The sequence below is a fragment of the Mustela nivalis genome (genome assembly GCF_964662115.1).
Source record: "Mustela nivalis genome assembly, chromosome: 3".
Taxonomy (NCBI): Eukaryota; Metazoa; Chordata; class Mammalia; order Carnivora; family Mustelidae; genus Mustela; species Mustela nivalis.
The window spans coordinates 48,740,285-48,765,753 of NC_139022.1; the positions used below are offsets into that span (position 1 = coordinate 48,740,285).

At 37.1% G+C, this 25,469-nt stretch overlaps 1 protein-coding gene across 1 annotated transcript in view; it reads right to left on the reverse strand.

The window, feature by feature from the left end:
* Positions 1-2,640: 2,640 nt before the first annotated feature.
* The window catches only part of TMEM232 (transmembrane protein 232), a 292,765-nt gene continuing 269,936 nt past the window's right edge, over positions 2,641-25,469 (reverse strand). Inside the window, exons 14-16 of the mRNA XM_082723721.1 lie at positions 11,596-11,689; positions 9,569-9,736; positions 2,641-4,610 (exon numbers count right to left, since the gene is read on the reverse strand). Of these exons, the coding sequence (XP_082579847.1) occupies positions 4,575-4,610; positions 9,569-9,736; positions 11,596-11,689 (298 nt within the window). The 3' untranslated portion in view covers positions 2,641-4,574. The remainder of the gene's footprint in view (positions 4,611-9,568; positions 9,737-11,595; positions 11,690-25,469) is intronic.

Sequence of the window (25,469 nt, forward strand, 5' to 3'; positions counted from 1 at the left end):
GCATTTGTTTTGTATGTTATCTATGATGTGCAAGCCTTTTGCATTTGTAATAGACACAGAAGCCAGCAAGCAAATGGCAATCTCCATGAGAGTACACCTGCCACTGCATCCACGGCACAACAGGGGTTGTGAAGGGGTACTCACTCACTGCTGTTAAATGAACATACTTCTCTAAATGAGATTTTTAGTTTTATAGAAATATTTTAAACCCTCCTTCAAGTCATCCATTCATTTGTTCATCCACCCATCTATTCTTTCATACATCCATCCACTCAGTTATTCCAGAAACACATATATTGAGAACTTGCTGGGGACTAGACACTGTTATAAGTTCTGAGCAATAACATCATTGAGTAAGAATACAAAATCTTGGCTCTCAAGAAGTTTATTCTCCTTCTCCTCATCATTATTGTGACTGTCACCATTTTTAGTCTTAACATGCTGATATAATTGCAGATTCACTGTAGCACATTGCTTAAGAACACAGGTCTGGGAATCACATAAATTCAGAAGGCCCACTTAGAGTAGCTGTGCAACCACGAACAAGTTAACTGACCTCTCTAAGCCTTAATTCCTTATCTATAAGAAGAGATAATTACACATTTGTCCTGAGTTGTGAAAAACTAATAATTAAATGAGAAGCCTTAACACAGTATTTGGTCCATAGTAAAACAAAGATTCAGTGCATATTGGTTTTATCATTCTCCTCCTCCTTATTATCTTTCTCTTCTTCATCACCATCCTCACATTCACTGGCTTTCCTATTGTCCTTTAAAATTGTTGCTGTGCTACTTGGTTATCTAGAGTAATTTTAAGGAGGAAAGTAAACAGGAAATACAAGCTTTAGAATCATAGCAAATGGTAAAGAAATAAGACCACCTTTGTAAATCCAGGTTTTAATGCCTACTTTACCTTCTAAAAGCTATTTTGCTGTCCCTGGAGGAACAGACAGTTCTGCATCTACAACCTTGGATTAATACTCCATTTCACTTTTCACAGGCACATTTAAAATATAGCCAACAGTGTTCTTGTGAGGTATGGTGGTTCTTAAAATTACCTGCATTATATTGATGTACAAGTGTACAAGACATAAGATTAAGAACTAGGAAATCTGAGTTAAAATCCAAGGTTTGCCTTTTGAATCACTTGAGCCTTATATCTAGTTGCAGCTATTACCAAAATCCTTTTCTTTAAATTGTCTTCATGTGTATAATTGACATACAATGACACGTTAATTTTCAGGTGTACAACATAGTAACTCAACTTCTCTATACATCATTCTGTGCTCACCAGAAACCTTAAGTGCCATCTGTCACCATACAACACTATTGCAGTATCATTAACTATATTCCCTATGCTTTGCCTTTTATTCCCATGATTTACTCATTCCCTAACTGGAAGCTTTTGCCTCCCACTCACCTTCACCTATTTTGCCCATCACTCCACTCACCTCCCTTCTGGAGGTTCCTCAAGAAATTAAAATAAATAACCATAAGATCCATTAATTCTATTGCTGGGTATTTACCCAAGGAAAATGAAAACACTATTTCCAAAAGATATATGCACCTCTATGTTTACTGTTGTACTGTTTACAATAGCCAAGATATAGAAACAACCTAAGTGTCCATTGATAGATGAATGGATAAGGAAGATGTGGTACAAAAATATGTTTTAAAAACTTATTTTCTTCAAAGTTCAAATAATACTTAGTTGACAAATACAATATGTCAATAAAATAGAGTCAAGGAATAGGCAAGAAAACATCCATTTGCCTGAATTGAGTGACTCTACAGAGAACACAGAAGTGGCACAATCAAAACTTTTTCTATTGTCTACACCTCTCTTCCCAAATACAATTTATTTTTTCCAAACAATCATAATAATAACTGTACAATGGGATAAGTACAGAGTAGCATATTGTTACTTGCTCTTGAATGAATATTTAAAACAATCATGACTTCACTGCCTATTTTATGAATTGTCAAACTTTTTAAGAATTTTAACTTTTTAATTCTTTTGAGAACTCATCAAAAATTTTATTATAATTCAACTTTATATACTTGTGGTTTTTCTTCTATATTGTTAGTGTGTATTCATAAGTGGCATGTTGTGTTTGGAGAGAGAGCCTCAGAATGGTATCATAAACAGAACTGGTTTTCGGGTAAGACTCTTGATTGCTACTGTTTTTCCAAATCTCTAAGGAAGTGTAGTGTGGTCATTAGAGCTCACAGACCTAAGTGACATTGTTGCACATTACTTTTAAAAGCCCCTTTTACCTCAGGATTCAATGGACATTATTTTACCTGCTTCATAGTTTTGTTGTATTCAGTGAAATAATAAATATCTTATCTTTAGCTCAGTTTTCTCATCTGTAAAATGAGAGCACTAGATTATTGATTGTAAGCACTAACACTTAACATCTTATGAGCTATTTCTTTTTTTTTTTTTTTTAAAGATTTTATTTATTTATTTGACAGAGAGAGATCACAAGTAGGCAGAGAGGCAGGCAGAGAGAGAGGAGGAAGCAGGCTCCCTGCTGAGCAGAGAGTCCGATGCGGGACTCGATCCCAGGACCCTGAGATCATGACCTGAGCCGAAGGCAGCGGCTTAACCCACTGAGCCACCCAGGTGCCCCTTATGAGCTATTTCATTCCTCCTTATCATTTCCCTGTTTTCATGAGTGTTGATTTCATCTGTGTTGGCCCCAAAGGTTGTAATGGACTCTCGAGTTTTCCTTCAAGGAACTTCAAACCTTTATTATTTGGTAATTAAATAGCTAGGTTGTAAGCTTATTTTCACCCTTCTCCTTAAACCAGGCATGGGGAATGACTGATGGCTAACTTAAATGAAAGATGACTTCTCAGCATTTTATTTCTCTTTCTTTGGCTTTTGGTTGCCTGGGCCTATCAGGAAGCTACCAATGTTCAGTCTTCCTGGGAATTTAGCATTTACTCAAACTCCGTTTTCCAGTGACATGAAATGAATGTCTTTGAGAGGAAACTTGAGAGTAAATAGTCATGGCATCACTGGATTGCTAGTAGTCTTTGTATAAGAGGAACCCTCTTACACTGTTGGTATAACACAAGTTGGAACAGACACTTTAGAAAACAGTATGAAGGTTCCTCAAGACATTAAAAATAGAGCTACCCTATGACCCAGAAATTGCACTACTAGGGATTTACCCCAATGATACAGAGGTAGTGAACAGAAGGGCCAAATGCACCCCAATGTTCATAGCAGCAATGTCCACAATAGCCAAAATTTGGAAGGACCTGAGATGCCCTTCAACAGAGGAATGGATAAAGAAGTTGTGGTCCATATATATGCTAGAATATTACTCGGCCGTCAGAAAGGATGAATACCCAACTTTTGCATCGATATGGATGGAGCTGGAGGGGATTATGCTAGGTGAACTAAATAAAGCAGAGAAAGACCATTATCCTATGGTTTCATTTATATGTGGAACATATGGAATAGCATGGAGGACATTAGGACAAGGAAAGGAAAAATGAAGTGAGGGAAATCAGAGGGGAAGATGAACCATAAGAGACTATGGACTCTGGGAAACACCCTGAGGGTTTCAGAGAGGAAGAGAGTGGGGGAATGAGTTGGCCCAGTGATAGGTATTAAGGAGGGCATGTATTGCTATGAGCACTGGTGTTATACAAACAATGAATCATGGAACACTACACCAAAAATGAATGAAGTACTGTACAGTTACTAACATAATAATAATAAAAAGTAGATGTTAGAATATATACAGATAATAAAAAAAGTTGCACTCATGGTTCTGAAATGCTTAACCTCTACCATGTGCATTAATTCATAAGAAAAAAAAAAACAAAACCTGCCTTTTCCAGGATAGAATAGGCTTGGGAAATTTCACTAGAAAGTGAAATACCACAAAGATTTTCCAATTAAAAAGTGCTTTGGAAATGCATTTGTTTTTGTTTACTCTTGGCTTTCCAATGAAGCAGGAATAAAAAAATAACAAGGCACTAGGTATTATGTAAATAGGTCCCTTAGCTAGAATGATTGGAGGAAAAAGTGAGCTTGAATAACATTAGAGCCAAATTATCCTTGAAGTCTATGTCACTATGAAAAATGCATGTAGCTCCAAAGTCACCAAATCAACAAATTTGCAAAACTATATAAATATGTGAATTTATTTTATAGAAGATGATAATTTAAAATGAGTTTTGCTCTAAATTTCCAAACACATCCTATATGTCAGAGAAAAATACCTAGAATTAGTACAAGGAGACTTACAAATACTTGAGGTCTTAAGTGGCCAGCCTAGGCCTGTGAAGTACAGTGTGGGAGGAATTTATTATAGGCATGTCTTTTCTATACAGGCATTGGCAGAGCAGGTTTTCATGGCTTCCTGCCTTCACTTGTGTTTAGCCCACAGGAAAGGTGATAAATATCACCAGTTAATGACATATAAAACAAATAAGGGCCCTCTTGTTCGTATTTTCACTTCAGCAAATGGAAACGTGAGGAGGAATGAAGTGGCTTCATGAGACCTATGGTAATTTTAAGTGGGAGTCACCCGCTGACCAAAAGTAAGAGCTTCATGTGTAAACAGCTGGACAGAATTTGAAAGAAACCTGAAAAACAATCACCAATAAGTTAAATTTGGAATTTGGAACTCAAGGTTAGTGAAACTATAAGCCAGTCATTCCCAACCAGGAGCAATTTTATTCCCAGAGGTACTTTTGGTAGTCTGAACTGATCGGGTTGGGGAGGGGGAAGGCAAGGCGTATGACTTATATCTTGCAGGTAGATACCAAAGATACCGTTAAATAGCTGAAAATGCGCAGAAGGCCCAATTTCCATTAAAATAATTATCCAACTTAAAATGTCGAAAGTGCCTCTACTGTAAACCTTGCTATAGGACCATGTGGTATGGACAGTGGTGGGATGGTGGTATATGAAAAGAAGGAACTGTGTTTACTAGTTATATACGGTATCTTTCTTTGGATTTATTGATATGGCCTGAGTGGCTCAGTTGGTTGGACGACTGCCTTCAGCTCAGGTCATGATCCTGGATTCCCGGGATGGAGTCCTGCATCCGGCTCCCAGCTCCATGGGGAGTCTGCTTCTCTCTCTGACCTTCTCCTTGCTCATGCTCTCTCTCACTGTCTCTCTCTCAAATAAATAAATAAAATATTAAAAAAAAAATTTTAAAAGTGAGAACGGTCACTCATAATCAACTAGTCGACAGTTAGAGTCATATGTCCAAGAGAGCATTTTTACTGGTAAGAGCAGAAGAATCAATTATTTGAATTATAGTTGGTACACATTAGGTAGAGTTTCTACCATTGTGAGTTATTTTGTCTACTACTACTTCATGTCCCCAAACACCCACTCAGTAATGTCAGAGTAGAGACATTTATTTGGGGTATTTTCTTCCCTAAACTTCTCTTTGGCATTCCACAAACCTTTCCAAATCTTTTATCATTATTAAATTGCACTAGGGGAAATGCTTATGTTCATCTTATGTTACTCAGAATTTATTTACTATTTATCTTTTCTCTCTTTTGTCCCTTAATATATATCTTTTAATTTCTTTTTATTAAAGATTTTTATTTATCAGAGAGAGAGAGAGAGAGAGAGAGCACAGGCAGACAGAATGGCAGGCAGAGGCAGAGGGAGAAGCAGGCTCCCCGCCGAGCAAGGAGCCCGATGTGGGACTCCATCCCAGGACGCTGGGATCATGACCTGAGCCGAAGGCAGCTGCTTAACCAACTGAGCCACCCAGGCGTCCCTATCTTTTAATTTCTAATGCCCTAGTAAAACTGGCTAAAATTCCTATAAATATTTCATTCTCGGTAAGGTATAATGTTAATTAGGTAGTTGATGTGAACAAGCTGCTGCTTTGGGAGTTGCTAACAGAAATCTATAGAGAACGCATAGTAAATAAATGTAGGAAGACCTGGGTTTACTCTTTCAAAATAAATGTATACATAGAGTGAAAGTAGCATAGGAACGAGTCATGGAAATGAGTTTGGGGTAGAAAGGGATTTAGAGCTAGAGAAGTTAACGCTTCCAAGCAGTAGAGGCACTTAAAGATGAGTAAGAGCTGCAGAGAGTTAATAAGACATGGAATATATTTATCATTCTCCTTCTTCCTCTTACCAACTTGAAGTGGGGAGACTGGGAAAACAAGCAACCACGGCCCAGAAACCATAACCTAAACACACAGGAGTCACTGAGAGAACCACCTGGTGCCTAGCCCAGGCTGGGACTCGGAGAACACTTTGTGAATTGTGAGACAAAATCAATATGAAAGTAAATTACAAAAGAGTTCCAGTTAAGCTTGTGTTAGGTGAAGTACTTACTGAAAGAATTAAGGGTTAGTTATAAAGATAAATGATAATAAACTTGCTTTACATTAACTTAAAAGGTGATGCTTTCTTTCAAGCTCCTTTTTTGAGGAGAGGAAGGGTCTGGGGAAAGTTTGTAGAAAAAAAGGCCAAAAATGCAGAAGATAAAAGGGGTTGGATTAATTTGTATTGCATGTAGTTAATATGTTCTAAGCATTGCACTACATATTTTTTCTAGTTATTTAACAAGTGCCTTTCAGCCCCAAACCTACCCTTCCATCTGCTTTATGATGTGGGGGACAGGAGCAGCAGAGGAAAAGCTCCAGGATGGCAAACGATGGCCCTGATTCTTCCCATTTTTCTTGCTCTTCCTGGCAGCATGATTTGAGCCACAGACAATTTGTTCTTGTTTCCTTTTTTCCTCTGTGCCCCCAGACCGCCTTATTGTGCCCTGTCAGAGGTCCCAGCAGCAGCAGGGCAGCGCCTTCCTGACAGAGGGCTGGATCCCACCTTATGCAACTTGTCTCCACTGCTTCTAGAGTCTAATAATCCAGCCCTCTTTCCTTCTGATGCCCTGGCCATGGGGGTGGTACCGATTTCTTGCACTTGGTATTGTTTCTATGTTTCCTTTTCATTTTCTCAAGTCTCTAACACTTTGAAAGTAATTCCTTACATTAAACTCTCTCTTAAAATGACTGACACATTCCTGTTTTCCTGATTAGTTTCTGACTGGTGCCACTCTTTACACAAATGGTACCCATTTTATAAGTGAGTAAACTGAAGCTGCAGTAGTTTTGGTGACAGACCCAATGTTTCGTGGGTACCAGGGAGCATAGTTAGAATGTGAACCCAGATCTATAAGCCCCAGCCTTTTCTACTAATCCAGGTATAGGAGGAAGACCAAGAGAGATGTGTGTTGTCAGACTAAGAATTTTAAAGGCTAAGAATAAAGAATTTCATAAAATAATTTAAGCATAAAGGTATAAACATTCTGACTAATCATCTCTTTCTCCTTATGTATATATGTGTATACATACATTGTTTTGTCTTTGCTCCCTTAGAAATCTCTACTACTATGATAGAAAAAGAATTACTTTTTTAAAATTTTTTAAATTTTTTTATAAAGATTTTTTTAAGGTTTTATTTATTTATTTGACAGATATTACAAGTAGACAGAGATACAGGCAGAGAGAGAGGAAGGGAAGCAGGCTCCCCGCTGAGCAGAGAGCCCGATGCGGGGCTCGATCCCAGGATCCTGGGATCATGACCTGAGCTGAAGGCAGAGGCTTTAACCCACTGAGCCACCCAGGCGCCCCAAGAATTACTTTTTTTAAAGGCATGAATCCATAAGGAGAAAATAGGATAGTACATTGAAAATACTAAGGAAAATGTGGAAATTGGAAAGCAGGTGAACAGTGGGAACAGACTAAGCAGAACAGAAAAATGAATAAATAAACCTAAGTCAGCAGGAAGACTTAAGGCAAACTAATCCATGCCCCAGAACACTAGAATATTATAGAAACTGGAAGCACCAGGATTGTACGAAAGTGGTTCTGAAACAGCAGAATTTGCTGACATTCTTATAAGTAGCAATGAGATGTCCAGAGACCCTTCCCCACAACTCACAGCCCAATGGTTCTCTCTTTCACAACCTGTCAGAAAGGTTATGACTTAAAAGAGCAGTCTGGTAAGGCGGCTATCGCTGTGGGACTTAAGGAGAAAGGGCTTTGAATGGAAGGATGGTAGAAAATGGAGACATCTGTGAGTAGGAGTGAGTAATAAGGAGTTCCTTCAAGGAGGAGAGTAAATAGCTGACGAAGCAAGATTTTCAAAGTGATGAAACTCAGGGAAAGGGGACTGGCTGGCCTCTGTAGGAGAGATTTCTTTTCATATACGAAGAAAGCACAGATTAATGTAGGTATTTGGAAAGGTACACTGGTAGATATTATTTCTGAGAACTAAATCTCTGTAAAAGGAAACAAGGATGACACAAAATATTTGGGAAGAGCCACATAGATTTGAAACAGCCTTATAGAGAATCATAATAAAAAGAATCTTCCTCAAACCTCTCATTTTTCTTTTACATATTATTGTTATCTTAAAGAATGATGCTGTATATTCACATAATATTGGTCACAAATTCAATCCCAAATTATGTGATTCTTTTTAAAAAATTAATTGCCAGTATTTTAAAATTTAACAGCTTTTATTTTAAAAAACAATCCTATTTAAGAGCTCTTTCTTGGAAGATTGTATGATGCTATACTACTGGACATACCTTGATGAGTATAGCCAAGTGCTGGGAACTTTTTTTAGATAGGGAAGGTATTCCATAGCTCATTTTGCTGAGTTCCGTTACCTTCCTAACCTGGTAGTCATTTGAGTTTAACATCCCTAATAAAGTAACTGTCCCTTGAGTATCAAGAAATAGAGGTGTGGTTATTATCTGTGATTTTCAGAAAGAGGTGTAAGCCATCATGGGAACCCCAACCCAACCTATAGATTGAGAGTTTCAGAGGAAGTGAAGTGCCTTTTAAAAATCACCTGTAATTGGCTGACTCCCTCTGGTAAGTGTTCCTGTTACCTTCTAGGAGCATCAAGATTCACCCTTATAAACTCATCTGGCAAGGTAAAACCACCGTCACTCAGGGGTCTCCTTTGGTATCCACCAAAGACCAAATCATCCTGAGATGAATGGCCTGCTTAGATTTATTTATCTATTGTACTTCACTGAATTCAAGTTTCTGACCTAGAGTTGGATGCGGCATTGACTATGAAATACAAATCCAACCAGGTGCCTTACTTCTTTTATTTGTAATGATAGTTAACATAGGAGTATCAGATGGTGCTCATTCTATTTTCAAGGAATAATTCCTAAATGTGACTCATTAATAATTTACAATCCATTTCCATCTAATGGTTCACTGAAAATCAATACTCCGAGAATCATTAAAGATGCTGTATGATCAAAAGAAAAAAGTCAATTAGGAAGAGCTCTAGACATACTCTTGAAAATGTTTAACTAGTAAAATCACTTCACTCAAATGTGATTAAGAGCTGCTAATTTAGGACGAAGATAAAACTATTAAAGAGTCTGCACCAGGATAACAACTCTGAAGAAATGGCTTCTAGTTAATTAGAAGAAGTTTTTCCTAACATCTAGCTATCTTGCTCTCTTTCATGCAATTTCTGGCATATGGACTTCAATTTTGGGGTTATCTTATTTCTAATGAAATTACTTCAGTCCTAGGAGGAAGCTCATAGGGTTTGGTTTGCTTGTGTAGTTTCTCTTCTCTTCTCTTCATAATTTCTCTGAAATGATTTTTTTCCTTTAACTCTTTGTCTTTACGTTCTTGGGCCTCACATATTGCATCTTCTTTCTGTCGAATCTTCAGCTCTTTCTGCCACTGTCAGAGAGGGAAAGTGTCATTTACATATGATTTTTCATGAAAAAAAGAATAAATATATCAATTTATCTTTTCAAAATGCAGATTCCATATCCAATTATCTTCTCAGTTTTTCTCATAGATATTCTTGAAGAATTTAAACCCCAAAATAACTGGAAAAATATGCAAGCCCTCTATTAGAAATTATGTAAGTCTCACTCCCTACTCCACAAAACAAAAGAAACCATATTCGCTCTTAAAGTTTTTAATAATAATAAACCATTAAAAAGAAGAGACAATAGGGTTTACATTTTTATATTACAAAGGAATTTCACTTCTTAACCAATATTGGTATTTACATGATAGCATGGAATCATAAAATGAAAAATCAAGCCAAAGCAAAACAAAAAGAAAAAACAAATTAAGGTGAAAGGCAAAATTGTGATTATATATGGGATAGAAAATGAAATTGATGGGCAGACAAATGCTGATTCTGCAACAGACAAATACAAAGACTTCTAAGGGATTCATCTCCATGAAACATGTCAGTTATTGACAGTAACAGCATTATGTGGGGGCAAAAGTTGTAGGATTCAGTAGTTGGAAATAAGGACTGCAAACCAACCAAATATCATCATCATGAGGACCCTACTTCCCTTCTACTATCTTTAATGAAGGAAGTGGAGAAAGAGGTGGTAATCTGTCTTCAAGCTTCAGGACAGAATGACCCTTAGCATGAAATTGCAAAAGATACTTCATACCCTTGCTTATTTATTTTGTTATCCTCAGCCCATCCATACTCACAGACAACCAGACAATGCTTAATGACCTATCAGTTAACTTACAAATTACTATATAGTAGTGCTGGATTATAACTATTATTTGGGGTATATAGATACTAATAAGCAGGACTAATTAGTCAATTAGGAAGCCTTCCAAAGACAGTAAGTTCTTTTTTAAACATACTCAGAGTTAATATTAAACAAAAAGTTTAATAAAATCATATTCACTTTTCTTATTCCCAGTTAAATTTTTAAATACAAAGTTACCTTGATAACTATGTAGCCATCTGTGACATAATTTTTGTCATAAAACTGAATACTACTCTGTTTGACAAAACTATTGATCTTACGTTGTAGCATAAAGTGGTGGTTGGTATAATAATGACAGTATCTATAAACAAAGACAACTAAACTACCTTATATGAGAGATTTCAGTGTACTTCATGACCTTGATCTTTACATTGTGAAAAATCAACAGAAGACTAATTCTTAAGAACTTAAACACATTCTATATGTTATTTAGTCCATACTGTATTATAAGAAAAACAGAAAATACTTTTTCTCCTATTCCAACTCTACTCCTAAAAAGAAACAGTTATAAAATGATTTCCTAAGAAATCATCATCTAAATATAGCCCAGTGAATTGAAGTGTCATAAGTGGATAATATTCTATGGTCACTGCTTGTTTAAGTCATATCGAGAATAAAGTGATTAAAGCCCATCTTATATTTCAAGGGTAAAGAATGGTCATCAAAAATTGAGTCAAAAGATTTTTGTTCTGTTACAAAGACTACACTGTTTAAAAGACATCAGTGTTAAATAATCAGATCTTTGTCCCAAGAAATCAGTACTAATTCAGGAAACAGGATGGAGCTAGTATTTCACAAATGACAGAAAGCCAAATTTGCTGTAACCCAATAAAGGCAGTACAGTATATAGATAGCACAGTAAGATATAATTAAGTTTGGCAAAGCCCAATCATGGCCTTATTTTTAAGTTCCACGTGTTAATGTCTCAGTCTCAGAACTATACTTTCTAATTCAATGTGCCTTTAAAGAACAAAGCTTTTGTTGCTAATTTAAGGAATTCAGTCTTACATGATGGTCAATGATTCTTGCCAACTCTTCATCAGCCCTGGTGAAGAAATCCGGGTAAGAAAACAGGGGAAGTTCTGAGACAAAAGGATGTTCCCTTCAAAAGAGCACAAGAAGAAATCCAATATTAGGTATAGATACTCCTTCTCCAAGAAATGTATGGATTTGGAAGTCATTTCATACTAAGCATTTTGATTCTACCTGTTAACATTAAGTACTTCAGTTATTCTGTTCTTTGTAAAAAAAAATTATATATAGATTTTAGTTTCTGTAAGCCATTTTGGGATACCTAAACTGATATTTTGAAGGGTAGGGAATACATATATATATATATAGTATGAGAACTAGAAAATAATAAAAAAAATTAATTTTCTTCTAGGAGGTATAAATACTACATCTGTTCAATAACAGGAGATGTTAGGATATGAAGGGTTAAAAGAAGCCTGAGATAATTTGACTCAATGGGGAGATGAAAGTAACCACAGTCACACACAACTTTGTGACTGTGGAATTTCTGGTAAAAGTCTTAGTCTAAGAATTTGGTCTAAGATATACTTAAAAAAAAAAAAAAACAACTATGAAACTATGGCAGACAGTTTAGCAACAGTTCAATAGAAGTGTTGGCAGTGCAAATCTAGGCCCTAAAGTAGTGGAGATTTACCGCTGAACTGTCCACTTAATAGGTGTATTATGTTAAAGTTATTATGAAGAAATGATTGTGAGTCTAGAAATATGTAAAGCAACAAAATGATGGTAGAAAATGTGGTTTTAAAGGGAAGTAAGTAGGTATAAAGAAAAACTCTTAGGCAAGAGGCTAAGAAGAGATATAGCTTATGAAAATTTCCCATATTCAAAAGTCTGATTACTTTTTAAGACTGCAGTGTTGGACACGTTTTGTTTGTTTGTTTGTTTGTTTTGGTTTTGGTTTTTTTTGCAATTTGCTGCCTATACCATTTTTAGCAAACTTTATATTTTTGACATCCTATGCTTCCCACATATCACTAGGTTCTCTTGCATTGTACTTCTCAAATCTTACCATTTATCTTCATCTCTGCCATCATTTCCCTACTCTAAGCCATCATCTTTCACCTGGACCGATACTTCCTTTTAGGAATCCCTAACATCCATTATGCCTCACCCTTTTAGTTCTTGTCTTTATATAGTAGCCAGAGGTTTTGTTGTTGTTTTTCCAAATACAAATGGTATCATGTCAATCCCCTGCTTTGAACTGTTCACTAACTCTCAATTAACTTTAGAATTAAGATCCCATTTGTTGTTAAAGAAGTCTGAAGAAGACTGTGCCCTTGGTAAAGTGACTTTGCTTGTTTTCTCCAGACTCACTCCTCTCTCTTCTTGGCCCAGGTGTGCATCCCTAGCAACGGGCTTTTTTATAGTTGCTGCAGTGTACCTTGCTTCACCCTGCTATTGTTTGTTTGCATGTGCTGTCATCCTTACTTCAGTGCCCATATCCCCCAACTCTCTCTGCCACAGGTCTGGCTAATGCGCACTTAACCTTCTGCTCTCTGTTCAAGCCACTGCCGTAGTTATCAATCTACCATGGGCCTTTCCTTCATCACACTTACCTCAGTTGTAATTTTATATTCATATGTGCATCTGTGGGAGTTTTGTTTTTCTTACTTGAGTATGAGCTACATGAATGTGGGAACTTTCCTTTGTTTGGTTATCATTGGTATTCCCCGTGCCCAGCACAGTGCTACAAAACACTCAATGAATGTTTGTATGTTTGCTGAATTATTGGATGAATAAGTCTGAAATGATTTCATCCCCTTTACACTCCAGACAATCAGCAGGAGTCTACCAGATAGCACTTTCTTGTCAGTGGAACAGGAAGAGAGGATGGCAGTCTCAGGAGACAAGTCACAGAATGAAGCTAATAGCAGGAGTTCAAAAGGAAAAGAAGTGGTAGGTAGCAGGGAACATATATGGACCCCTCTCCCAACTCCTGAGATTCGGAAGCACTGAGGGGCAGAAGAGCAATGGGCTTTCCACTGCATATACAATAGGGACCTGTGCCATTATATTAAAATATTGAAGGAAAATATAATCCTAGAATGCTGGGAAACTGGGGGACAACTGGGAGCTGATGCTTGGGTTAACTATATTCATTTAATAAAATTTTGGGTACTTCTAACATTCAAAGAATGGTGCTAAATGCTACAAAAAACAAAATACATAAGAGGTGCCTGGGTGGCTCAGTTGGTTAAGCGGCTGCCTTCAGCTCAGGTCATGATCACAGGGTCCTGGGATCTAGCCCTGCATCAGGTTCCCTGCTCAGTGTGAAGTCTGCTTCTCCCTCTTCTCCTCCTCCTGCCTGTGCATTCTCTCTCTCTCTCTCTCTTACTCTCACTCTATCTCAAAAAAAAAAAAAAAAAATCCTAAAGAAAAACAGATAAATAAGACAGAACTTTTAAATTACTTATAGGTTAAAAGTATTCACACAATTTGCCTCATTTCTTTCCTGAATTAATAAAAGTTGAAAGAAATGCATCACAATATAAATAATATTAAAAAAACATTTAAAAGGGAAGATTAAATGGATATTCTTATGCATCTGATTTTTGTTATCTCTGCTGAATGTACAAAAAAGAAAAATGCATAGTTATTAGAAGGCAACCTGAAACAAACATTCAATGATATAAACTGAAAAATATAGTAAAATCTGTAGTCCGATCTCAAAGCAAATTTTCATTCTGCCACTTAGTACTATTTAATCCCTCTGTTCCTCAGTGTCTCCATTTTTAATATAAAAAATACTAGTACTTGCCTTGTTTTGATGAGATTTAGAAAGGAAAATGCATAAAGCTTGTTTGGTGGAACAAATACTAAATAAGTTTCAGGGGTATCATTCTTATCATCGGCATTATTAAAAGAATGTAAAGGAGGAAGTCATGGCTTTTGGCTGGTACTTAATAAGGAGGAAAAATGAGAGAAAATTAAAAAAAGGAATAGAGTACAAAACAATTAAGTCATTAATGAGATGTACAATTTTGATGTTTGGAGTTCAGTGGGAACTGGAAAGAAACCTGTCAGAAAGCTGTTATATAACAATCCTAGGTTTGCCATAACAAATTACCACAACTAATAGGCTTTAAAAAATCCATTCTTTCACAGTCCTTGAATCCAAAAGACCTCAATCAAGGTATTGGCAGGGTTGGTTCCTCTGGAGGCTCTGGGGAAAATATATTCCATGCCTCCCTTAGCCTCTGATGGCTGTCAGAAATCCTTAGTATTCCTTGGATTATGGATACAACACACTCATATTTCTCTGTCTTTACATGGCCTTCTCCTTCAGTGTCTCTGTATGTCTTTTCTCTCTTTCTCTTCTAAGAACATAAGGAGACACTGTCATTGGATTTAAGGCCCACATGAGAAAGAGAGCCTCAACTTTCCCCTAAGTTTGACCAGACCTTAGATAGGCTTCTTCCTGACCCTAGGCCCCTGGCCATCTCTTTAAAATGCAATCAATCAAGATAGATAGTGCCCCTATCTTCTAGTCTTTGTGGTAGAGTGGGAGCCTAAGTTAGAAAGTGACAGAGAGCAAGCATAGATGACCTCATTGCCTTGACTACCCTCTCCTCTAACATCCTCTGGTACTTTTCCACTACCTCACCTTAGCAATTGAAAATCCTCCTGTCTTTTGTTTCATGGGAGTTGAATTCAATCTCTCTGTTCTATTCCAAGACTTGAATAAAATCTTCTTTAATTTCTGGGATAATTTTTCTTTCACACGTGATTTCAAGGTGATCTTTTTATTCTTAAGTTTTTATTTAAATTTTAGTTAGTTAACATGGTTTGAGGAATAGAATTTAGTGATACATCACTAACCTACAACACCCATTGCTTATCATAAGAAGTGCCCTCCTTAATACCCATCATCCATTTAGCCCAACTGCACCTCCCCTCCATCAACCCTAAAACAGTCTCTTATGATTTGCTTCCCTCTCTTTTTCCCCCCTACATTCTTCTGTTTTGTTTCTTAAATTCCACATATGAGTGAAATCATATGATACTTGTCTTTCTCTGTCTTATTTCACTTAGCATAATACATTCCAGCTCCATACATGTCCTTCCAAATAGTAAGAGTTCTTTGTTTTTGATGGCTGAGTAATATTCCATTTTATATATATGCATACACACAGAGAGAGACAAAACACATCTTCTTTATACATTCATTAGTTGATGGACATTGGGCTCTTTATATAATTTGGCTATTGTTGACAATGCTGCTATAAACATTGGGGTGCATGTGCCCCTTCAAATCGGTATTTTTGTATTCCTTGTGTAAATACCTAGTAGTAAAATTGCTAGGTTGTAGGGTAGTTTTATTTTTAACTTTTTGAAGAACCTTCATACTATTTTCCAGAGTGCCTGCACCAGTTTACAGTTCCAGCAACAGTATAAGAGGGTTCCCATTTCTCCAAATCTCCCCAAGATGTGTTGTTTCCTATGTTGTTAATTTTAGCTGTTCGGACAGGTGTAGTAACACACTGTGGTTTTGATTTGTATTTTCCTGATGGCTAGGGATGTTGAGCACTTTTTCATGTGTCTGTTGGCCATTTGTATGTCTTCTTTCAAGAAATGTCTGTTCAGGGGCACCTGGGTGGCTCAGTGGGTTAAAGCCTCTGCCTTTGGCTCAGATCATGATTCCAGGGTCCTGGGATCGAGCCCCACATTGGGCCCTCTGCTCAGCAGGAGCCTGCTTCCCCTCCCCCCCCCCCCGTCTGCCTCTCTGCCTCCTTGAGATCTGTCTGTCAAATAAAATAAATAAAAAAAGAAGTGTTTCTTCATGTTTTCTGCTCATTTATTGACTGGATTATTTGGTTTTGGGGTGTTGAATTTGATAAGTTCTTTATAGATTCTGGATACTACCCCTTTATCAAATATGTCATTTGCAAATATCTTCTCCCATTCTGCAGGTTGCCTTTTAGTTTTGTTGATTATTTCCTTTGCTGTGCAGAAGCTTTTTATCTTGAAGTTCCAATAATTCATTTTTGCTTTTGTTTCCCTTGCCTTTAGAGATATGTCTTAGCAAGAAGTTGGTATGGCCAATGTCACAGAGGCTGCTGCCTATCATCCCCTCTAGGACTTTGATAGTTTCCTGTCTTAAATTAAGGTCTTTCACCCACTGAATTTATTTTTGTGTATGGTATAAGAAAGTGGTACAGTTTCATTCTTCTGCATGTGGCTGTCCAGTTTTCCCAACAGCATTTGTTAAAAAGACTGTCTTTTTTTTCCATTGTATATTCTTAACTTTGTTAAAGATTAATTGAACATATAGTTGTGGGTTCATTTCTGGACTTTCTGTTGGACTTTCTCTTCCATTGATCTATGTGTCTGTTTTTATACTAGTTCCATACTATCTTGATGACCACAGCTTTATAATATTGCTTAAAGTCCAGAATCATGATTCCTCCAGCTTTGCTTTTCTTTTTCAAGATAGCTTTGGCTATTCAGAGTCTTTTGTGATTCCATACAAATTTTAGGATTATTTTTTTGTAGTTCTGAAAAATGCTGGTGGTATTTTGGTATGGATTACATTGCATCTGTAGATCGCTTTGGGTAGTATAGATATTTTAATATTTGTTCTTCCAAGCCATTAGCATGGGATGTTTTTCCATTTCTTTGTATCATCCTCAAATTCTTTCATAAGTGTTCTATGGTTTTCAGAGTACAAATCTTTTACCTCTTTGGTTAGGTTTATTCCTGGGTAGCCTATGGTTTTTTGTGCAGTTGTAAATGGGATCAATCCTTTGATTTCTCTTTTTGCTGCTTCATTATTGGTGAAAAGAAATGCAACAGGTTTCTGTACATTGATTTTTTTTATCCTACAACTTTGCCGAATTCATGTATCAGTCTAGTAATTTTTAGTGGTTTTTTACATACAGTATCATGTCATCTGAAACAGTCAAAGTTTGACTTCTTCCTTACCATTTTGGATGACTTCTGTTCCTTTTCTGATTGATTAGGCTAGGACTTCTAAAACTGTGGTAAATAATTGTGGTGAGAATAGACGGACGTCCCTATCTTGTTCCTGACCATAGAAGGAAAATTCTGTTTTACCCCTTGAGGATGATATGTGGCCTTTATGACATTGAGGTATGTTCCCTCTATCCCTACTTTGTTGAGAACTTTGACCAAGAATGTATTCTGTACTTGATCAAATGCTTTTTATTCATCTATTGAGAGGATTATGTGGCCTTATCCTTTCTTTTATTAATATAATGTATCACATTGATCTATTTGCAAATATTAAATGAGACTTGCAGCCCAGAAATAAGTCCCACTTGACTGTGGTGAATAATTCTTTTAATGTACTGCAGGATTCAATTTGCTGTTATTTTGTTGAGAATTTTTACATCCGTGTTCATCAAGGATAATGGCCTAGAATTCTCCTTTTTGGTGGGGTCTGGTAGTGGGGTCAAGGTAGTGCTGGCCTCTTAGAATGAGTTTGGAAGTTTTCCTTCCACTTATATTTTTATATATTTCTTTAATTTTTATTTAAGCTCTAATTAGTGAACATTCAGTACATTATTTTTTTCAGGAGTAGAGTTCAATGATTCATCACTTACATGCAATAACCCAGTGTTCAATATGACAAGGGCCCTCCTTTCTATTTTTTTGATCCCATCATTTCTATTTTTTGGATCAGTTTGAGAAAAATAGGAATGAACTCTTTTTTTTTAAGATTTTATTTACTTATTTGACAGAGAGAGAGAGTGAGAAAGCACCAGCAGGCAGAGCAGCAGGCAGAGGGAGAAGCAGGCTCTCCACTGAGCAGGGAGCCCAATGCCAAGATGCTGGGATCATGATCTAAGCCAAAGGCAGCCACTTGACTGACTGAGCCACCCAGGCGCCCCTGAACTTTTCTTAAATGTTTGGTAGAATCCCCCTAGGAAGCCACTTGGCCCTGGACATTGTTTGTTAAGAGATTTTTGATTACTGATTTGCTGTCTTTGCTGGATATAGGACTGAAATTTTCTATTTCTTCCTATTTTAGTTTTGGTAGTTCATATATTTCTAGGAATTCATCCATTTCTTCTAGATTGCCCCACTGGTTGCTATATGATTCTTCAAAATACTCTCATAATTGCTTATTTATATTTCTGTGGTGTTGGTTGTGATCTTTTCTCTTTCACTTGTGATTTTATTTATTTGGGTCCTTTCTCTTTTATTTTTGATAAATCTGGCTAAAGGGTTATCAGTTTTGTTAAGTCTTTCAAAGAACCAGCTCCTAGGTTTATTCATCTTTTCTACTGTTTTTGTTTCTATATCATTTATTTTTGCTTTAATCCTCAATATTTCCCTTCTGCTGGCTTTAGACTTTGCTTTCCCTTCTCTAATATCTGTAGATGTAAGGTTAGGTTGTGTATTTGACCATTTTCTTGCTTGAGGTTATCTTGTATTACAATGTACTTCTCTTTCTTATGACTGCTTTTGTTGCATCCCAAAGGTTCTCAACCACTGTGTTTTCATTTTCAATTGTTTCTGTGTATTTTCTTCTTCTTTAATTTCCTGGTTGACCCATTCATTCTTTAGTAGCATGGTCTTTAACCTCCATGTACTTTTAGTCTTTCCAAATTTTTCTTGTGGTTAACTTCAAGTTTCATGGTGTTGTGGTCTGAAAATATACTTGGTATCATCTCAATCTTTTTGTACTTGTTGAGGCCTGATTTGTGACCCAGTATGTGATCTATTCTGGAGACTGTTCCACGTATACTCAAATGTGTATTCTGTTGCTTTTGAATGAAATGTTCTGAATATACTTGTTAAGTCCATCTGGTCCAATGTGTCATTTAGAGCCATGGTTTCCTTGTTGATCTTCTGCATAGATGATCTGTCCATTGTTGTAAGTGGGGTGTTAAAATCCCTACTGTTATTGTATTGTTATTGATAAGTTTCTTTATGTTTGTTTGTTATTCAATGATTTCTATATTTGGGTACTTCAGAGTTGGGGCATACGTATCTACAATTGTTACATCTTCTTGTTGGATAGACCCCCCTTGTTGTAATATAGTGCCTTTCTTCATCTCTAGTGACAGTATTTGATTTAAAAATCTAGTTGTCTGATATAAGTATGGCTACTCCAGCTTTCTTTTGATGTTCATTACCATGACAAATAGTTCTCCACCCCCTCATTTTCAATTTGCAGGTGTCTTTAGGTCACAATGAGTCTCTTGTAGGCAGCAAATAGATGGGTCTTGTTTTTTCAATCCATTCTGATACCCCACATCTTTTGATTGGAGCATTTAGTCCATTTACGTTCCAAGTGATTTTTGATGGATATGAATTAGTGCCATTGCATTACCTGTTAAGTTACTGTTCCTGGATATTTTCTCTGTTCCTTTCTAGTCTTTCTTGCTTTTAGTCTTTCTTTCTACTCGAAGAGTCCCCTTTACTATTCCTTGAAGGGCTGGTTTAGAAGCCACAAACTCCTTTAATTTTTGTTTGTCTGGGAACCTCTTTATCTCTCCTTCTATTCTGAAGGATAACCTTGCTGGATAAAGTCTTCTTGGCTGCATATTTTTCCCATTCAGCTGGTGGAATATATCCTGCCAGTCTCTTCTGGTCTGCCCAGTTTCCATGTGGGGAGATATGCTGCTAACTTTCTTTGTCTTCCCTGTAGAATAGGGATTTCTTTTCCCTTGCTGCTTTCAGAATTCTTTCCTTATCTCTGTATTTTGAAAAATTTACTATGACAATGTATCTTGGTGTTGGCTTGCTTTTGTTGATTTTGGTGGGAGTTCACTGGATTTGAATGTCCATTTTCTTCCCCAGATTAGGGTTTTTAGCTATAAATTGCTCAAATAAACTTCCCCTTTTCTATCTCTTCTTCTGGTACCTCAATGATATGTTTTTATGTCTTATGGAGTCGCTGAGTTCCCTAAGTCTACAGTCATATTCCAATATTTTTCTTTCCCTCTTCTTTTCAGCTTCACTATTTTCCGTAATTTTATCTTAAATATCACTTATTCATTCCTGTGCCTCTTCCATCCTTGTGATCATTACATCTAGTCAGTTTTTCATCTTGGTTATAGCATTTTTTTTTTTTTTTTCATTTAGGCCTGACTAGTTTTGAGATCTTCTATCTCTGTGGTAAGACACTCCTTGGTGTCTTCTTGGCTTCTCTCAAGCCCAGCTAGTATCCTTATGATTCCTGATTTAAATTCTATCCAGGCATATTACTTAAATCTGTTTTGAGTAGATCCCTGGCTATAACCTCTTCTTTTTTCTTTTGGGATGAATTCCTCCATCTTGGCATTTTATCTGGGTCTCTGTCTTCTGTGGGTTAGGAAAGCCTCTTATGTTTCTTGCCCCTGAGAGAAATGGCTATAAAAACAAGAGGTCATATGCTGTGCAAGGCCTGGGGCTTCAGGAAGTGTTTCTGGTATATGCTGTTCACTCTGCTCTTGTGCTTTGGCTGCTCCTTCCCTCAGGCCAGTCCTCTGCAGTTTCTCCTTCTCTACAGGGGTGAGTGTTTGGACCTTTTCCACTGTATGGTGACTTTTAATTAGGTGTCTGCTTGTTAAAAGAGATTAGATCCTATTTTCCCCTAGGGCTGGAGCTTTGCAGCTGTCTATGGTCAATAGACTTGTTTGTGTGCCGCAGGGGGCAGAGGTGGTGGTGCTGGTGTTCTGGGGGAGGGGCCCACTGTTGCTTTTACTTTAGACACTCTTGCCCTAGTGAAAAAGTACCTACAGGGTGCAGGAGGCGGGGCTTGCTGTCAAGTGGTTCAAGCTTCTATTCTGAGCACTGTGCACTGTTCCTCCCACTGAAGTTGCCTGTGCTGATGGGCGGAGTGAAAATAGCTCTCTTGTCCACAACGAAATTTGGGCCTTCTGCTATTTAGGAAGCCCTCACAGAAGAGTGAACAATCTTCCCTCATTTGTCCCAGGTGTCCCTCAAAGCTCTGCCTTTACCCTGTATCTGATCTATCTACCCAGCTGGAAGCCCAGAGCTCCTATGTTTTATCCAAGCGGGTTGGCTGGGTTTCAAAACTTCAAATTTTAGGGACCTCACGTGGCATGGACCTGTACTGATCCTCTGGCAGAAGGTCTTGCTGGGCTGTCACTTGTGCTGCTTTCTCCTAGAAGGGCAGTCTAATGAATGAGCAGGGGACTGGAGTTTCTGTTAAGGTGCAGCAAAAAACTGACTTCCAGGTTAGCTATCCTTAGCAGTTGCCTGTGCTCCTAAGCTAATGAATGGGCAGCTAAATGGTGCCTGCTTGTTCTTTTGTCCCCAGAGAGGCAGTGCAACCTCTCCAAAATGCACTCCAAGAAGGGTAACTTTCTCTCTCAGTACAACCCAGGAAGTCCCCACTGTGTTTGCTCTGGAGCCTCTGCTCTCCTTCTCTATAGGAGCACCACTACACTTTCCAGGAACCATCCAGGTGACAGCAGGGACTTCTAAAACTTGAGACACTGAGTTCCACTTCTTATAAAAACTTGTGACTTTTTATAAAAATTCCTTGTCCTAGTCAGTGGTTTTGCGAAGTGTTTCTCCTGTGCAGTGCCCTGTGCTTTGTTCTCACTTGTTCGCTCACTCACTCTCTTCCTCTCCCTCTTCCTCTCCCCTCTCCTTAATCAGGGCTTCTTCCCCTACACAATCCCGTGATTCTTTTCACTTCCAAATCACTTCCCTGTACCTCTTACCTTCCACAATGTGTCCTCTTTTCTGCCTCAAGCTGTGCAGTTTGTTCTCTCAGCCCTTAGGTTGATTTCCTGGGTGTTCAGAATGATTTTATATTGATCTAGCTGTGTTTGAAGGATGAGGCAAGCAGAGGGTCCTCCTATTACTCTGCCACCTTAACTCCTCCTCAAGGTGATCTCATCTTGAGATCTTTACCTTAGGTACCCAACTAAAATCACACTGACAAGTATGGGGGCTTAGAACTTGGACATATCTTTTGGAGGATACAGTTCAACCCATTACAGGTGACAAAGCAAGAATGAAGCCAGGGATGAAGAAAACAAAGGACTCATACGAGAAGTATATAGACTCAGAAGGATAGAATCTAGAATACATCTAAGAGAAGAGTTTGTGACTCATTTATTCACTCATCCACTCATTTATTTAACATTTATTGCAAGAGGGTTGTTATTATAAGGGCTGGGGAAAAATCATTTTTTTTAAATTTGCATACAGTGTTCTAGAAATTCAGTGTTCATATAGGATGTAGACAGGCAAACAGATAGCTACAGTACATTGAAAAAAAAACTCCTGTAAAATAGTAAAGTAGGCTTATACGGACTACAGAAGTGGGAGGTGACATCATTTTTTTTAAAAGATTTTATTTATTTATTTGACAGTAGATGGAGAGGCAGGCAGAGAGAGAGAGAGAGAGAGAAGCAGGCTCCCTAATAAGCAGAGAGCCCGATGCGGGACTCGATCCCAGGACCCTGAGATCATGACCTGAGCTGAAGGCAGCGGCTTAACCCACTGAGCCACCCAGGCACCCGGAGGTGACATCATTTAATATAGTCTGAGAGTAAGAGAAAGTTTCCTGCATGAGTTATGCATGGTTGTCCCAATAGGATGATTCTCTACTTAAGAAAAGACATTTAGGACATGTTCTGTTTCTTTAATATGTCAAGGATGAGAAAGGTACAACAATATTTAGTAAACAAAAACAAGGGATAACATAGTTCCTTATAGAGAGTTATGGTTTTTCAGGTTTCCAAGGTTTTTCTGAGGATATACAGGTATGGAGGGAACATCCCATCACACAAGAGGTATTCCCCAGGAACATGTGGCATGGCCAAATCTAAGGCCTCTTTATTCCTGAATTTCACACTCTGAGCTATGACTCAGCATTGAAATATCAACTCAGTAGGTAAAATATTGCTTTTATCTCAGGCAGACTGAAATAACCTATGGAATTACCCAATGAGGAAAACATACTGTATTATTTAAACAACCCACAGAATTACAACTTTGTTTAGCAATTGAACAACTTGTGCCTTTATCCCACATTTATCTATTTGCAGAGAAATTGGGTGCCAGACTCATTGGCTGGCATTTTTTCTAATAGACTTTGATTCATCATAGATTTATGATCCTCAAAAATACTGTGGATATCACTTTTCACCAACTCCAAACTTGTTCCAATTATATACTTTCCCCCCCCATTTGGAATGTTTAAATTTTCATTTTTGGCTACCAGAATACTCTCTCTGACAAACTTATTTCCTTAAAGACTTCCTCTGATCTACTGCAGTTTTTTCTTTTTATTTCAAGTTTATTGATATGTAATTGACATATAACACTGTGTAAATTTAGGGTATACAACATAATTAAACACAGATATATATCTAGAAAACCACTATCACAAAATTAGTTTACACCTCAGTCATTTCATACAACTAACAGTTTTTGTATGTGATGAGAAAGAACATTTATGATCTACTGTTAACATAGTTCAAATATATAGCACAGCATTGCTAACTATGTTAACAATGTTACCATGCTATATATTACATCTTCAGAACTTAGTCATCTAATAATTACAAATTTATACCCTTTGCTCAACATCTTATTTCTTCCTTACTCCCCAGCAAATAAAAATCCACTCTCTATTTCTATGAGTTCTGCTTTTTTAGATTCCACATATAAGTAAAATGATATTGTATTTGTCTTTCTCTGTTGGGCTTATTTCATATTTAACTTAACATAATGCCCTCAAGTTCAGCCCTTGCTGTCACAAATGGCAGAATTTTCTTCTTCTTTTATGGCTGGATAATATTCTGTTATGTGTATATACCACATTTCTTTATTCATCTGTCAGTGGACACTTAGGTTGTGTCCATGTGTTGGCTATTGTAAACAGAGCTGCAGTGAATATGGGGGGTACAGATATCTTTTTGAGGTAATGATTTTGTTTCCTTTTGATATTTACCCAAAAGTGGAACTGCTGGATCACACTGAAGGTCTATTTTTAATTTCTGAGGAAACTCCATATTATTTTCCATAACAGCTGTATTCATTTTAAGTTCCCATCAAAAGTGCACAAGGATTCCATTTTCTCCACATTCTCACCAACACTTCTCTTTTGTCTTTTTGATAACAGATACTCTAACAAGTGTGGTTTCTTTGTGGTTTTGATATCCATTTCTCTTATGATTTGTGATGTTGAGCACATTTTTTTTTGTACCTATTGGCCATTTGTAGGTCTTTGGAAAAAAAGTCTTTTGGGTCTTTTGCCCATTTTATAATTGGATTGATTTTTTGCTACTGAGTTATATAAATTCCTTATACATTTTATATATTAACTCCTTATCATATAGATGGTTTAGAAATATTTCCTCCCATTCTGTAGGTCACCTTTTCATATTTTGACTCTTTATCTGTGCAGAAGCTTTTTACTGTGATGTAGTCCCACTTCCTTATTTTTGTTTTTGTTTCCTGTGTTTTTCATGTCAGATGAAAAAAAAAAAATCGTTACCAAGACCAATGTCAAGGTGCTTTTTTCTTGTTTTCTTCTAGGACTTTTACAGTTTCAGTTCTTATGTGTAAGTCTTTATTTAATCCATCTCTCTTTAATTTTTCTGAGTGGTATAAAAGGGGCATCTGATTTCATTATTTTGTATATGAATATCCAATTTTCCTAGCACCAATTATTGAAGACACTCTTCTTTCCACTGAGTATTCTTGGCTGTCTTGTCAAATATTAGTTAGATGTATATGCCTGGGTTTATTTCTGGGCTTTTGAGTCTGCTTTATTGGTCTATATTTCTGTTTTTATGCCAGTACCATACCATTTTGATAATTATAACTTTGTAGTATAGCTTGAAACTGGGAAGCGTAATGCCTCCAACTTTGCTCTCAGGATTGCTTTGCCTCGTGGAGGTGTTTTGTGATTT